General features: G+C 35.5%; 3 protein-coding genes across 6 annotated transcripts in view; 1 reads left to right on the top strand and 2 right to left on the bottom strand.

The window, feature by feature from the left end:
• The window catches only part of ero1b (endoplasmic reticulum oxidoreductase 1 beta), a 78,873-nt gene extending 74,971 nt beyond the window's left edge, over positions 1-3,902 (bottom strand). The window contains exons 1-2 of the mRNA XM_087272819.1: positions 3,356-3,902; positions 2,168-3,083 (exon numbers count right to left, since the gene is read on the bottom strand). The gene's annotated coding sequence lies outside the window, so the exon portion shown is untranslated. The remainder of the gene's footprint in view (positions 1-2,167; positions 3,084-3,355) is intronic.
• Positions 1-10,953, bottom strand: part of gnb4b (guanine nucleotide binding protein (G protein), beta polypeptide 4b) — a 28,955-nt gene extending 18,002 nt beyond the window's left edge. For 3 of the 4 annotated variants that reach the window (XR_015501918.1, XR_015501919.1, NM_001442151.1), the window contains 3 exon segments: positions 10,797-10,953; positions 501-599; positions 339-377 (listed from right to left, as the gene is read on the bottom strand). Coding sequence is in view for 2 of the 4 variants with exons in the window: in NM_001442151.1 (NP_001429080.1) it covers positions 339-377; positions 501-557 (96 nt within the window). In the remaining 2 variants the exon portion in view is untranslated. 4 annotated transcript variants of the gene reach the window in all.
• Positions 10,954-14,147: 3,194 nt separating this feature from the next.
• shroom2b (shroom family member 2b) overlaps positions 14,148-17,312 on the top strand; it is a 45,599-nt gene continuing 42,434 nt past the window's right edge. Inside the window, exon 1 of the mRNA XM_087274149.1 lies at positions 14,148-14,274. The gene's annotated coding sequence lies outside the window, so the exon portion shown is untranslated. The remainder of the gene's footprint in view (positions 14,275-17,312) is intronic.

Raw genomic sequence — 17,312 nt, 5'->3', positions numbered from 1 at the left:
AATAAGCAAAATCTAGAGGCCTTCACCTTTCATAGAGACACTTCTGACACCAAATCAACAACTAGAAGTCAAGTTATTACTTGCTGTTCCTAAAACTTAGATAGGCAACAAGACTTGTCAAGTAGTGTATACATAAAATAAATATCACAGTTTCCATCCAAAATATTAATTAGTAAAAGCATTAGGAGCAAAAATAAAAAATATTAATAACTGATAATTAGGCAGCAAATGAGAATTTTGAATTAATTCAAGTGAAAAATCATGTGACACTAAAGGCTGAGGTAATAATGCTGACAACTCATCTTTGTATCACAACAATAAAGTCATTTATTTCATACCTGCGAAAGTGTGGAGTCACTGCAGGCCTTCCTTGCATCCTGAAAAACAACCATAAATAAAATGCATCCCACAAAACAGACAGCACAGGAAGTATATTGTTTACATGGGATTCCTCTCATTTGCGCATTTCCTTTTGTTGCATGTTACGGAGTCACCCTTACCCGGATCTGATTGCGAAGCTGATCCGCTTCCTGACGCAACTGCTCCAACTCACTCATTGTTCCTGTTTGACCTGCACCTGAGACGACGACGTGCTGGACCTGCAAGACATGCATACAGCCTACGGTGAGCCAATTATGATAACAACAAACTGCAATTGTGAAATCAAAGGTTGCACTATTGATGCAATCATGAAATCAAACTGCAGTGGTGAAGTCAGATGCTGCACTAGTGACACATGCAATCATGACATCAAATCGCTTGTGAAATCAAATGCAGCGCTACCAATACATGCAATGAAGAATCAAACTGCAGTCATGAAATCAGACGCTGCACTAATGATGTATGCAATCATTGACATTAAACTGCAGTCATGAAATCAAGTGCTGCACCAGTGGCGCATGGAATCAGCAATCACTAATAATGCATGCAATCATGAAATCAAATGCTGCACTAGTGACGCATCGGGATCATAAAATCAAACTGCAGTCGTCAAATCAAACATTGCACTAGAGACGCATGCAATCATGAAATCAGACAACGGTCATGAAATCAAATGCAGCACTATTGATACATGCAATGAATCAATCAAACTGCAATCATGAAATCAAAGGTTACACTAATGATGCATGCGATTATAAAAACAAAACGATGCACCACTGATGCATACAATCATGAAATCAAACGCAGCACAACTGATACATGCAATCTAGAAATCAAACTGCAGTTATGAAATCAGTCACAACTTGCTGCACTCAAATCAAACTTCACTCGTCAAATAAAACCCTGCACTACTCACGCATGCAATCAAAAAATATAACAACTGTTGTGAAATCAAATGCAGCACTACTGATACATGCAATTAAGAAACCGCAATCTTAAACTTAAAAGGTTGCACTAGTGAGTGACGCATGCAAAAATGAAATCACTCATTAGTGCAACTTTTGATTTCACGATTGCAGTTTGATTTCATGATTGCATGCATAAGTAGTTTGGCCTCAAAATTGCGTCCATTTTGGTCGTATATGCGCCTAAATTTTATCAATGCGATCTCCAAATATATTTGGGAGCATTTGTGCGAGTGCTTTAAATTGTTGTGTGCGACCGGTTTTTACTGCTAAATGATCACCACATGCGCGGATTCGGCAGACATTCACGCAGAATGCATCATTGCACTTGAATGGTTTAAAACGGTTGACATGTCAACTTGCTGCAGTAAACAAAGCCTGCGATGTTCGCCCCGCCTTCGTGCTCTTCTTATTGGCCCACTGCTCTAGAACTGAACGCGAATGATTGGTTAATATCAGCTGTCAATCATTCAGTCGACGCCTTCTGGCTTGGAATGACAGTGAACTACAACCGTGAAAATGTAAAGCGCTGCAGATGAGAATGAAGATAACACTGACAGATTTAGTTTTAGAAACCATCGAAAGTTACATATAATGACACATCTTACTAGTGACCATGTGCTGAATGTTCCGCCATCTACACTTTTCCAAGAGTGGATAAAAGACTTCCATTCGCTTCAAGTCCGCTATGAAAAGTCTGTGGGATGGAGTTTTCAGGTAACTGTTTGCCATATCTAGCACGAGAGCTTCTGTTTAATCTTTCATTTAATCGCCAGATGCTGTCCGCCGTGCAAGGGGCAGATATATGTCAAATTGAACACCACGTACACTAGGCTTGGGCGGTATTACGGTATTATGGTATACGGCGGGATCTAAAAATAGCAACGGTGTCAGTTTCAATACCGTTATACCGTCATAAAATATTAAATATCCTTTATTTAATGCCTACAAAAACGTATGTGTGGTTGTCATCACGGGACAGTGTGGAGGAGTGAGGGAGAGGAAGAGGGAGAGGGAGGGAGAGAGGGGGAGAGGGAGGGGGAGAGGAGACGTGACGAGTCGCGCTTCAAAGTGTCCTGCAGTTTGGGAGTTTCGACTGAACAGAAGGGAGACGTGGTTAATATGAACGAGAGGTCTGCATTAGAGCTAAAGATCTTTGCCCGAACCCGGCGAGACCCGAAAAAATCCAAATCCCTGCTTTAAAATCCATCCCTGCAAAGGTGAAACAAATGATGATGAAGTAGTAAAAAAGCGAATTTTGACGGCGGTTAAGCCAGTCACTAGCTCAGAAGGAGCGGTTATTCCAGCCGCAGGTATTTCGCGGTCGCTCATACACTGCGTATTACGGTAGAGCCCTAAACCGCAAGCTGACAGGTAAAAAGAAGAGGCCATTCGCTAAAGTGAAACTGCTGTCATGGAAAATTAAATGCATGTTCCTGACTGGTAGAAGATGAGCAAACAATCCTACCAAAAACTTGCAAAATCAGCCGGATCAGAACTCTGCATCTCGACCTGTAGCCGCAGGAAAGGGTGTTCAGCTGCTGGACGCACCATGAGTGAGAGACTGCGCTAGTGGATTTAATAATGTTCCTCCACAAACACACGTAGCCTAATCTTGGTGCGTAAAGGGTTTTTAAATTATAAATAAATATTAATTAAACCATATAATCATAATGTAGACAGAGTATACAGGCTAATGGTGGCATTATTCTTTTATTATTCAGCTTCACCGACGCCCTAATGCCAGATTGTGAAGAGAAGTGGAGAAACAACTTGCAGAGCCTTTATCTTAATTTCGTTATTGCCAAAATACCCGTCATCATTTAGATGCAGCAAGATTTCTTTGCATTGGTGTGTAGGCTAATTTAAAGGCTAAGTGCATGTACCTAGACCTATAGAGTGCTGAGATGTTACGATGTTACAGCTGTAGGACTTATTTTATTTCTTTGTTCTTTGTTTTTTCTTTGTTTATTTCTTTGTTCAAGTGGCCTATAGTCTACGCTTGTTACGAATAAATGATGTTAAAACATATAAATGACTCATTCTTGAAAAAAATGCATTAGAGCTGTGTGCATGAGCACATTTGAATGTCGGGCTGTGAACGGGTTCGCGCTGTATAAAGCTGTCAATCAAAATGTACCTGTCGGACTCGGGACCTATCGGGTATAAATTTTATTGCCCGATTACAGCTCTGCATTCCCGCTGCTGTTCCGCGGGAGCCGGCCAGATTTCTTATGGTGTGGGAGTAAATTTCTGAATAAATCGCGGGAGAGAAGTGTGTGTGTGTGCATGTTTAAAAGAAAGGGAGAGAGAGAGAGAGAGAGAGAGGTGCTGTGCGTCGCTTTGCTCTCTCTCTCTCTCTCTCTCTCTGACCGCGAGCCTAAGGTCGCATAGAATGTATTCAGGTTCTGAATGGTTTAGGCTTAAGCCAACAGTTTGGTGATGCTGTCTGAGCCTTACGTCATAATTTTTTTTATTACGCCGGTAATACCGGATACCGGGGTAAAATATGGAGGCGGTTTGACGGTATCAAAATTTGCATACCGCCCAAGCCTAACGTACACCATCGCGAACGGGCTTACACTGAGTAAACTAACATCGCTACTCATAAAAAGACCAGTATTGCTGTTAACATGACATGCATATAATAAGGTACAGTACATGTCAAAAGCATCAGTGCAATATCAGACAGCACCCGTGAGAACAACACAGTTATACCGTTAACAGATTCATTCATGTCCAGCAGTGTGTGCAGGGCCGGTGAGCGCTCTGCGTATCTTTTGGTCACTCAGTTCTGTTATAAAAATCTATTTTCTTGTGATAACGGGATTTCTTTGAGACATATTTTCCTCAAGCTTGCATATATATATTTTTGCTTGTTAGTTTGATTAGTGTTGATTTCAAATGCAATAAATATGTTTGTATAAAACTTGTAGTAACGGTGCTTATAATTGGTGGGTGCAACTAAATGTTGGCTGATGCGCCTACATTTTCAAAGTTAGGAGCACCGGTGCTACCAAGCAAAAAGGTTGATTTCGAGCCCTGGTAGTGCAGTGTTTGATTTCACGATTGTAGTTTGATTTCATTTTAGCATGCATCACTCGCTAGTGCAACCTTTGAATTCACGATTGCAGTTTGATGCAAGCAAAAAATGAAATCAAACTGCAGTTAGATGCTGCACTAAAATCAATCGTCGTAAGACAAATCAGTCGTAAAATCAAACACTGCACGACAAAAGCATGCAATCATGAAATCAAACGCTGCACTGCTGTTGTATGAAATGAATCAGTGATGCAATCATGAAATCCTTAAAAATGCAACTACAAATAGTCCCAGTTCAGGGTTCGTTTGAGCAAATCCATTTTAACACAGTTAATTAAATGCACTTAAACTGATCTGAGAGCAGTGGGAAATGACACGGAGCTCAAAGGGTGTTCAAACCCCTCTGACTGCTGCCAAATGCCACCCATATGTTCACTGACCTTTCGGTCAAATCTTTTGATTCCATTTGACTGCGTTAATAGAGTTAGAAGATCTACAAACTCAAACAGCGTCCGAGTTACTAATAACATTGTTATCAATGAAGTCAATTCTAGATGGCTTTAGTGAGGCGTCTTTCGGGAATAGTCATTCATGATTATAAACAAATAATTTGATTTGTCCATCAACTTGGGAAATAAATTCTAACGAGTTCATTCTAAGGGGTTAAATCACTCTTCGTTCAAAAATTGCTGGCGAATATTATTATTACATAGAAAAGATATACAAATGAAATGTGAAGATACTCTAGAACTAGAACTCTATTTACATAATTTTATATATTTTAGTGTGCATAAATGTGCACGATCACTTGATTATTAATACTTTTTTGACTGGCAATAAAAATACTAAACTATAAAAATATTCATTTACACAATTTAATGAGTCCTAATTTAGCATGATAATTGGACATACAGCAAAGTCACTGGCAGACTATATTCATAATAATGTCAGTATTGTTATATTAATAATCTGCCTACCAACATATACAATGATAAACACCTGGAATATGTCATGTTTACAAACCAATTTTTTGAATGAATACAGCTCCTTTTACACTTTGACACCGGTAAATGTCTGGAAAATTAACTAAAAAAGTGCTGTTCACACAGGCGAGGACGTTACAGAACTTTTCTGGAAAATACCCTTCACACATCCCATCCAAAATAGCGGTAAATTCTGACATCATTAACCAGAAATGAGCTGTAAACGGCTGCTCTTGTATTAGTAAACGTTTGACTACATCACAAACTCTGTGGATGATCAGTGTTGTGAAAAACTTCGATGAAAATATAGAGGAACACTTTCACATGTCGACATGTAGATAATGTGCATGTGTGCTGGCGCTCACCGGCTGCTTTATGTGCATACATCAGAGCTTAAAGGTAAACATAAGCATTTTATCGAGAATTATTTACACAGTTGGCATTAAGAAGGAACATAGAAACGTTATGCGACTAGCATTTAGCAGCTAAATGTCTGGGTAAAACAATCACAGGCTTTTATTCTCACAAACAACACGGATATGAATGCATCTCAGTGTTCTGATTGGCTAGAGTAGACGTCTCACGTCAGCATGTTCTAAGTATGAACGCGTTCTTTCCGGCAACCTTCTTTCTGTGTTGACACAGCGCAGCATTCTGGCAAATTACCGATAATGTTACAACTTCTCTTTACGTAAAATAGACGAAACGAATTCACCGGTATTTTCTAAAATTAGCTGTTCACACAAACACACCTTTTCGGTAAATTGCTGGTAATTTTCCAGAAAGGTCTGTATGTGTGAAAAAGGCTTTGATCACACATATTCATACAAAATGTGTGATATGAGACTTATTTTATGCCGCGGTCATGCTAGAGTTTGAGCATGCACAATTCTGTCGTACAGTGCTGTGAAAAGAGGCAGGATTAAACAAATTGATTGGACATTTAAAAAGGCCAGGGATTGGTGCATATTTTAAATTTCTGTGCAGAGAGGTCATGTTTTGATCTTGGATCGGTCTCACGCAGTGATGATGCGATTTCGCAGGTCAGAGTTCGAACTGCGAAAGATGACGCACGAACGCATTTTCGGTCTGCCGCATTCGCAAAGAATGATGTGACATGCCAAATGTTTATTAAAGCAGCGAGTATTGCATGTCACTCTCTTTCAGACTAGGAAAGTCTAATTAATCAAAATTAGAACTTAAATTTTAAACTGGTTAAAACATGATTAAATGACACATTAAATGTATACTGTATAAATGTGCACTGTATATTTGATTTTAGAGAAGTGGGGCACAGTGTCTTTTTAAATTATTTAACACTTAGGGGGAAAAAATCATATATACAAGTAAATAAAACATTTTGTCTTTGTTTTAATTTTATAACCTTTCCTTAAAAGATTAATTTCTTTTAACAATGCAATTACAATAATATTTCAGTTCAGATGCAAAATCCTCCAAGTACCATCTAGAATTTCTTCTACAATGAGCATTGTTTATGTTCAGTTCTTTCATGTTAAATTCAATAAAAAAAATGACCTATTCTTTGCCATAAAAGTGAAATTACTGAATCAAGACACAGGAGCCTGAGGAAAAATGCTAATTTTAGAAGAAAATTTCAGGTTTTTGCATCTAAACTCTTCATTTTTTATTTCACTTTGTTTTATATAGTAATACGCTTTATTATTTTTATATAAAACATTAATTTGTCAAACTGCGCAATTGAAAATAATTATATACAGTGCTCAGCATGAAGGAGTACACACTCTTTTGAAAATGAATATTTGTATGCATTTCTCAGAGATCCGGTAATATATTTTGGTGCATTTGAATTTGATTAAACAGATAGTTATTAAAATTATATTTTAGTCACCGAACTTCTTTAGAAATAGAAAGATACTTCATTTAAATTCAAGCAAAATATTGCAAAACATTGTTTCCTGATCTTCCCTCTCTTTCAAATTGTATTTAAAGGAGCAGTAGGTGATTCTCTTTAGAAGCATTTGTTGTTGTGCTGGTTGAAAGTCTCTTCACAGTCTAATAGTAATGATTACAGTAATTGATCTAAATGTGTTTATATGCATTTTTATATTTTGATTAAGGCATAATAAAATGTAACAAAAAAAAGTTCATTCAATTAAATAGAGTCGGACCGACATCTCTCATAATTCCGATAAGTCGCCCAATCTGTCTGTCAGCAAATGCAGATTTGAACAACTGCGCAGCCTTTTGTACGCAGCACCGCCAACCGCCGCGCGTTCATGAGAGAGAGCATGCGCGCGAGCAATCGGTAAAAACATGCTGAATCAAAACTTTTTTAAAACCTGAAGCATTATTGGAGCTACCTTTTGCACGCTGGAGAAAGGATGACACAATGGCTGAAGGATTTCTCTTAGACAGGTAATGTTCAGTTTTAAAACTATTTTAGCTTCACGCAAGGCTGATGTAACGTTAGATGTTGTTGTTACAAACAGGTTAAATCTTCACAGAAGTGTTGTTCAGCCACTAAAATCTTCCGGTGAAAGATTGCTAAGACTATTTTCAGTTTCATAAGGGGCCTTTTACAGCATCGATGATGTAGATTTTAATTAGTTTAACAACAAAACACAAGTAAATAGCGTTATTCCGCCTAGTCTCTCCCTATATTGTTTACCATGCAACTCTAATATTCGCTCTGAAATAGCATGTCAGTTTGGCTTGCACGCCCCCCAAACAAGCACTAGTCGCTTTTAACACATAAGAGAGCGTTCTTTTGCGGTGCTCGTGTTTCAGGAGGCGTGGCTCTAGACGGCAGGGACTGTGATTCAGAGATTTATGCTAAGCTGTTAGCATTGTGGAAGATCACCTATACTGCACCTTTAATAAGTTCACTCAAATTTATGTTAGGGGAACTCACTTTGGACTATTTTTGTAAGTTATTTGGTTAGATTAGCATCAGATTTGGCTTCAGTACTGACTAAACTAATGTATATACTTAAATTTAATATTGTGTAAACCAGGGGTGTCCAAACTCGTCCTGGAGGGCCGGTGTCCTGCATATCTGTGTTCCAACCCCAATTAATCACACCTGAACCAGCTAATCAAGCTCTTTCTAGGTGTACTAGAAACTTCCAGGGAGGAAGTTGGAGCTAAACTATGCAGGACACCGACTCCAGGACTGAGTTTGGACACCCCTGGTGTAAACCATCGTATATAAAATAAAAATATATATAAAAAAAAAAGAGATCTTTAAGGGGTGAACTTATTTATGCTCACTGCTCAGCACTGTATATAGCACACATTGTAATGTACATTAATAAATTATGATGCCAAAAAAAAAAAAACAATACTGCACTGTGTGTGTTTTGCTTAATAAAATCCCACACGTATGCACTATAATAGCTAAATGCTAAACCAGTTTGACTCCAGGTGATGCCGGTCTGCAGGATGACAGATCTGTTTGGCATGCTCTCAGTGGGCACAGCTTTACAATGCTGGATATTTACTCCATTAATGAGGACAAAACCCTGCTGGCCTGACATGATGACAGAGAATAAGTGAATATTCACTTGTGTTTTAAATTAATATAAAGTTTTCAAATAAATTTGAGTGCCGGGGCAGTAATTTACTGAGTTAGTGGGGAAAAAAGCAGTATATGTATTATAAAAACTTAATTTTTTTTTATCATGTGAACAATACACATTTCATTATGATAAAAGTCTAATATTTAATTCAATTATTTAATAATACAGTGAAATTGTACATTATTTCATTGTTAATTAATCAACCAAATACACTTAATAAAAAATATTAACTATAAAATGCTTACCTGCATGCAATGAAATTAACAAACACTGTGTCGATAAATTATTTTATTATTATACATTATTATTATTATTTCCAAGCAAATGTTTTACATAAAATGTATTTGGATTAGGATTTATTTCGGAAGTGTATTTAAGAGTATTTGGAAATTTGGTGCCTGTTAGATTATTTATTAAAATAGTTTAATTAATTAATTAATCATATAATTATTAATGAATATAATGTATTTATCAATAATATAAACTACATTGTCTCTAAATGGGTTTTATGTCTGCTCAAAGTTTAATTAAATATTTTGGCATGTTGATGTATTTAATGAGAATTAAACAGAAAGCACATCTATTATTGAAGATTGTTCCCATCCCTTAAATATAAAAGCTCTTGCCATTAAAAAGATATTTTAACCAAACTTCAAGTTAAGAAAAATGTGAATCAAATGTCCTCTGTGCTGACTGCCATTACAATTTTAAATACTGGGATTTAAGTATGTATAGGGTTTTAATTGAGTTTTTAATGTGATGACATTGAATGTATTTGTGTTGCCTGTTTTTCTGTAATGCATCATGTAATGTGAATGCTGATGTGGATGTATGGTGAAGTCAAAGATAAATGTCCATAAAGAAAGTAAAGTCTATTATAAAGTGCATAATAAAGAAAGTAAAGTATATTAATTTTAGACGTTGGTTTAAATAGACTAATTTAGACTAAAAGCAAATATTGATGTTTTTTTTCAACCAAAAAATTTATTTTACTGTCATTTAAAAAAAAGTAAATAAATAAAAAATAGTAACACCTGACTTATAATAAATGCTCCTAAAATAATAGTCATACAATTATGAATTTACACTCTTATTATTTAAGGTCACTCTTAACTCTCCCATAGCTGTATTGATATATTAAAATAGCCAATAAACACCAAAATGTTAGAGTTTAACTCTGTCTTAAAAGATTGGGAATAAATAGAAAAAAATGTAGTTTAGGTGACTGAAAACTGAGATTTCACCAATGTAAAGTGAAAGTAAAACTACCAGCAAAGAATAACAATGATGGGCGTCCTTCAACAAATAATTCACACAACACTATAAAAATAAAATGGGATTGATCTGTGAACATTATGATTGAGGCGAAAAGATTTAGAAGATAAAGATAGAAGTTAAAATGATAAAGCATAATGACCTGTATTTGCTTTTATTGATATATCGTTAAGACAGATCCAAAACAATGGTTCACGAAACGTTAAACTGATTTGTCTTAATCAAGAACACAGTAATTTACCATCACAATTCTCAACGAATAATAATTCACATATAATCCATATAAACAACTAGTAACCAAACTAAATGACCCATTTTGATGATTAACTAGCGTGAGGAAGCAGTTAGCTCGTAGTTCACACTCAACTCCTGTGTTTATCAGGCCTCCTGTTGCCTCTTCACTTATAACAGTGCAACCAGCGGATGATAATTAAACTAATTAGCTCCTAAATCAAGATCAGACTCCCAGAAAAACAGTGGAAATAAACAGAGACGTGTTTAAATCAGCTGGATGGCCGTTTGCGACCGTTTTACAAGCAGGAAATAGACGCGAAAACAGAAACACAGAAGACGATTGTTTTCCCCCTCACCTGATCAGGCTGATTCGGGTAAATTCGGCTCTTCTCAGATTCCTCGCATGACGATGAGATCAGAAATAAATTTTAATGCAGCAGAATTAATCGTAACTCAGTTTTAAACACATTTAAAGGGCCACGCAGCCCTCACGAGCTGAGAGTCAGTTTTCACAAGCAATCTCGTCACCACACCCATAAGGGAACCGGGAACATGGCAACAGACGCGGCGGAGGGGTGAATCAACAACACTGCTGATCAACCAATTTCAATAAATTAAATTTAAAATCACATATGTGATTTAATTTACTCCATACAGTGTTTAACTCTGCTACAATGCTATATTATGTGTTTTGTGGGAGAATACAGATATAAATGTTGTAGATGGGATTGTGTTGTACACCCACAGATGAATGGTACAGTCCGTCCGCTGCCTCAACAAAGCGCCAGTAGGAGAAACAGGAAACGTATCCGCTACGTGTTTGAGTCTCGCAGGGAAACTTTTTACGCTGATTTTTGTTGTTGTAAAAGTTTTAAAAAGTCTACAGTGTGGAAGATTTAAAACAGTGACTTCATTATAACATACCGTGTGATCTGAAGGAGAAAATCGTGGATAGACAAGCGGATAAAACTACCGCAATAAACTACTACAGTGTAAACAAAGTAGCTTCATTCAAATTACGATAATAAAGTCTATAATTCAAGTCTCCTTTATTCAGTTCAGCTATTTTATTTAATTGTATTCAGCTATTTCACAGCAAATTATCTTATATTATTTTAATAATAATACCTAAGTACTATTTAATAATAATATTAAATAATCAGTGGTGGAAAGAGTACTGAAAGATCATACTTAAGTAAAAGTACCATTACTTGCCTAACAATTTAGTGCAAATAGAGTAAAAGTATCTGTTGTAAATGTTACTCAAATTATAAGTAAAAAGTAGCCCCTTCAAAAGTACTCAAGAGTAGTGAGTATTACGCTGTATAAAGCTGATGCGTTTACATGTAATTTGTGGATGTGTGTGTGTAAAGCCAACATCTTAAACCAACGTCATATTGATGTCAAATACTGACATTTATTCAACTGTTATGGCAACCAAAATTCAACGTCTCATAGACGTTATAGTGGTAACGTCCACACAACGTCAAGCTGTGACATCATTAGACGTTGATATTTGGTTGGTTTTAGGTTGGATGTTGGACATTTGACATCAGCTGATGTTGAGGTCTGATGTAAACCCAAGTTTCTTTTCCAAATAAAATGCAGTGTCACCACGACATTAGGGTACAATATCCATCTGACGGCATGTTGTCTGCTGGGTGTTTAAGGCCATTTTGGTCATCATACAGTAAATATACATCATCTTCTCATCAGAGACATGCATATAAACCGGGGGTGCCCATACTCGGTCCTGGAGGGCCGGTGTCCTGCAAAGTTTAGTTCCAATCGATATTAGATGCACCTGGGCTATCTAATCAATCTCATACTAGGCTTTCTAGAAACCTCCGTGCAGGTGTGTTGAGGCAAGATGGAGCTAAAATCTGCAGGACGCCAGCCCTCCAGGACTGTGTTTGGGCATCCCTGATCTAAACATTCTCTGGGTCAATGCTGGTAAAGACTTTCAACATCTTCTTGGACACTTTTAATGCTTCCAATCCAAACAGTTTGCTGCAATGTAAAGTGCACATGTCTTGAGGTAGCTCATTATGATGCAATTTACCTTCTATGTGTGATTTGATTGGACGAGAATTACAGGACTGATTTTTCTAATTCCCATAGACAAGAAATATTAAAGTAGTGACTGCAGGTTGAAGGACAGTAGTGGAGTAAAAGTACAGATACTGCAGTAAACATGTGACAGGTGACCAAAATTTATTGTCTAGTTAGCATCTAAGGACAATATAATTTTGATGTCCAATAATGGCATCAAATGACATCGATATTAGGTTGTGTTGGAAAGTGACCAAAATCCAACGTCAACTCAACATCTTAAACCAATGTCATTCATTATTCGTCAGGTACGGCAACCAAAATCACGTCTGCTAGACATCTTTTTGGTAACGTCCACACAACATCAAGCTGTGACATCATTAGATGTTGATATTTGGTTGATTTTAGGTTGGACATTGACTTCGGCCTGATGTTGAGTTCTGACGTCAACCTGATTTTCATTTCCTAACAAAATGCAACGTCCCCACGAGGTTAGGTTACGTCAATCTGACATCATGTTGACTTCTTGTGCCTGCTTGGTGTTTAAGGTCATTTCGGTCATCATACAGTAAACATCCGTCATCTTCTCATCAGTGACCTGCATCTAAACAGTCTCTGGATCAACGTGTGTAAAGATTTTAGACATCTTCTTGAACACTTTTAATGCTTCCAAACAGTTTGCTGCAATTATAAATCGCCCATGTCTTGAGGCAGATAATTATGATGTGATTTTGCTTCTATGTGCGATTTGATTGGACGGGAATCACATGACTGATTTTTCTAATCTCTATAGACAAGACAAAATAAAGTAGAGCCTGCAGGTTGAAGGAAAGTAGTGGAGTAAAATACAGATACAGCACAAAAATGTGCTCAAGGGAAAATAAAAGTGCACATTTATAAAACGACTCAGTAAATTACAATTTCTGAGAAAAACTACTCAATTACAGTCACTTGAGTATTTGTAATTTGTAACTTTACACCACTGGATGGAAATAATACACAAATACACACAGATTAGTGTTAGTATTAACACAGGTTTAGACTCTGCATAAACATATATAAATATATACATTATTAGTATCTTATTAAATAACTTGATAGGCCAAACAATGGGTGAAATAGATTCAGCATAACATATTAAAGTCAATATTAAACATTCGGACTTGTGTATTAAAATACACAAAGTAATAATCTTGCATAATTTGATTGCATTAAAATATAACCAACAGCAAGTTCATATTATGAATATTTCATTAACAGTACTAATCGCAAATTCATTTAATTTGACCCCTTGATTAGATTTTTTTTGTTTGCACTATTAAGAAATCAGGGCACTCAAGAGCCCTGCAATACTTTAATAAAATAACGTTCTTAACCTTTTTTCTAGAAAACCGTTTTCTTAATGTTTTGTTTAAAAAGGAACGCAAGAACAGAAAACGAAAAAAATACCAATTCTGCTCGGAGTGAACTGAATGGATTTATTTTCGTTTTTAAGCCCTGATTAAAGGTGTAAAAATGAAAAACTCCTAACACAATATTCTGACGGATAATGTAAAAATAATAATGATTTCATAATCGTCATCATCGTTTTCATCTGCTTATTCAGGGCCCGGTCGCAGGGGCAGCAGTCTTAGCAGACAACCCCAGACTTCCCTCTCCCCAGCTCCTCCGGGTAGATCCCGAGGCGTTTCCAGGCCAGCCGATAGACATAGTCCCTCCAGCGTGTCCTGGGTCTTCCCTGATGCCTCCTCCTGGTGGGACATGCCTGAAACACCACCCTAGGTAGGCGACCAGGAGGCATCCGAAACCCGAGCCCCCTCAGCTGACTTCTCTCGATGAGGAGGAGGAGCAGCAGCGGCTCTACTCCGAGCTCCTCCTCCTCCTCCTTTGTGAAGGAAACTAATTTCGGCTGTTTGTATCTGAGATCTTGTCCTTTCAGTCATGACCCAAATCTCATGACCATAGGTGAGAGTAGGAATGTAGATTGACCGGTAAATCGAGAGCTTTGCCTTTCGGCTCAGCTCCTTCTTCACCACAACGGACCGATACATCACGCATTACTGCTGCCCCAATCAATATCTTTTAATATGTAGTCAAATAATTCTTGCTCTAAATGTGACTGACAAGATTTTTTTCTCACTTATGAACTATTGTAACACATAATGGCAGATTAGTGATTATATTCTGTAAATCATTGAGAAAAAACAAAAGCTAAATAGTATTTTTTTTCTTGCGATATTAATTTGAAATGTTTTCAGGCTTTGTTTTGATGCATGAAACCCTCTTGTATATACACATTTTCCCACATGCATGCACACAAAGGTTTAATATTCTGTGTATTTTACATGCACTATTAGTATACTGTTTATTTATTATCAGTATAATTGAATATCACACGCATAATTGAGGTCTGAGAGTGATTCGCTAAACAAAAACTCAGTTTTAAAATGCACGCTAAATGCACTTGCATATTGAATATTTAATGTCGTCAATGAAAGAGAACAGTAGGTGAAGAATCAATGCAGCGAGTTGAAAGCAATCTGTTCACCGCCAGAGATCATATGAGGTCTTTGCCCTCTTTAAAATCAACCAGATGGGGTCACAGCTCCTCAATTACTGTTGTCATTAAATCAGAATAACATTAGTGACATGCATCATTCACGTTTTCTATAGGGAAATGTGATCGTGAGAAGGAAAATAAATGAATATAGCTTCACGAGAAGGACGAACATCTATAGCGCGAGCTAAAAACAGATGCAGTTGTGGCTATGAATAGACATGTTAATGCGGAGAGGATACCCTGCTTTTGTTATCTCAAGCATACAAATGTGGATGGAATTGCTGTGAGATGGTCAAGAATAAAATGAGCATTCACTGTTATTATATCACTGCTTTTAAGCCATCGAATATCAAAAGCTCATTGGAGATTGTGATGACGTATATTTAATGTATATATGCATGCACGCTAAACACCAGAGATGCTTTAAAGACTGAATGTGTTCATATGTTGTGAGAAATGCACTGTAGAAGCTTCAGATTGATGTAAAGTACAGTGTAAATGTAAAAAGCTGCTGAATTCATCACTCCATATATCTCTAGGGAGGCTTGTGGTTGCTGTGGTAACCGTCACAAATGGCGACTGATGTCAGGCGAGGAGAATCCACAGAGAGAAGACGATAACAAAATCTTGCATTCATTTTAAACATGTTAAACTTTTTTTCTTTCTTTCTTTATAGGATATTTATCTTTATTTCATTTATTTTACTTTACAGGATTTCCACACATTTTATAGGATATATTTCTTTTTTCTTATCATCATTTTATAGGCTTTTCCACTAAATTTGAAAATATTTTCTCTTTTTCCTTTTCTATATTTGATTTTTCCATTTTTTTTTAAAGGACTTTTTTCTATTTTTTCCTTTTTATTGTATAGAATTTTCCACACATTTTATAGGATTTTCTCTTTTTCCTTTTTTATTTCATAGGATTTTCCACAAAATCTTGAAGGATTTTTTGCCTTTCTTTATAATACTTTTTTCCACTAATGATTATAGGATTTTCTTTTTTTCCTTTCTTTATTTTATAAGGCATACTAAAATTTTTAGGATTTGTTCTTGGTTTTTTTTACATTATTTTATAGGATTTTTACAAAATGTTATAGGATTCTTTTCTTTTTCCTTTTTCTTATTTTAAATGGGATTTTCCCTTTTTTTATCACTATCACTATTTTTTCCACTAATTTTTAATAAATTATAGGATCTTCTCTTTTTTCCTTGTCATTATTTTATCGGATTTTCCACATTTTTAAAAGATTTTCTCTTTTTCTTTATTTTATATTATTTTTTTCACTAATGATAATTTTCTTCTGTTTCATCTTTTTTCATTGTATAGAATTTTCCACACATTTATTTTCTAGGATATTTCTCTTTTTTATTTTCTTTATTTTACCAATTATTAAAGATTTTTTTCTCTTTTTTGTTTTTCTTTATTTTTGGATTTTTTCACTCATTTTTAAAGGATTTTCTCTTTTTCTTTATTTTAAAGAATTTTCACAAATTTGTAAATTATTATCTTTATTTTCTTATTTTTATAGAATTTTTATTTTTCGTAGGATTTTCTCTTTTTCCACAATTTGAATATGATTTTTTAAAAATTTCTTTTAAAATATTTTTCATTGTACTTTTCTTTATTTTCTAAGATTTTCCACACATTTATTTATAGCATTTTGCTCCTTTTTCTTTTATTTCTTTTATATGATTTTCCAAAATTTTATTGGATTTTTTTATTTTTCCTTTCTTCATTTTTTAGGATTTTCCACACATTTTTATAGGATACAGTATTTCACTTTTTCTTTTTTTCTTTTTTAAGATTATTTAAACATTTCCAAAAGAATTTTTCTCCTTTTCCTTTCTTTATTCTATAGGTTTTCTCTTTTCTGTTTCTTTTATTTTTACAGGACTTTCTCTTTTTCTTTATTTTAAAGGATTTTCACTAATTGTTAAAGAATTGTTGTCTGTTTCATTTTCTAAATTTTATAGGATTTTCCACATTTTTATATCCTTTTATTATTTATCCCTTTATCCTTCTATTTATATCTTGCTGCTTGTTCTAACTACTTATTTAAAATAAGCTGAAACAATGCAGTTTCTGAGTTTTCTTTTTTTGTTTTTGTTTACTGGTTTATGTTCAATCAACTTAAAATGAAAAAAAAAAACCATGAACTTAACTTAATCAAGTTGCATTAGGACAACTTTAAGAGATTGTGTGGGACCCAGTGTGTTTTTAAAGTGTAGATTTTATAGGATTTTCACTTTTTCCTT

This window comes from Danio rerio, chromosome 11 (assembly GCF_052040795.2).
Source record: "Danio rerio strain M-AB ecotype USA chromosome 11, GRCz13ab, whole genome shotgun sequence".
Taxonomy (NCBI): domain Eukaryota; kingdom Metazoa; phylum Chordata; class Actinopteri; order Cypriniformes; family Danionidae; genus Danio; species Danio rerio.
Note: the sequence above shows the minus strand (reverse complement) of the source record. Positions and strands in the feature narration are given on the sequence as shown.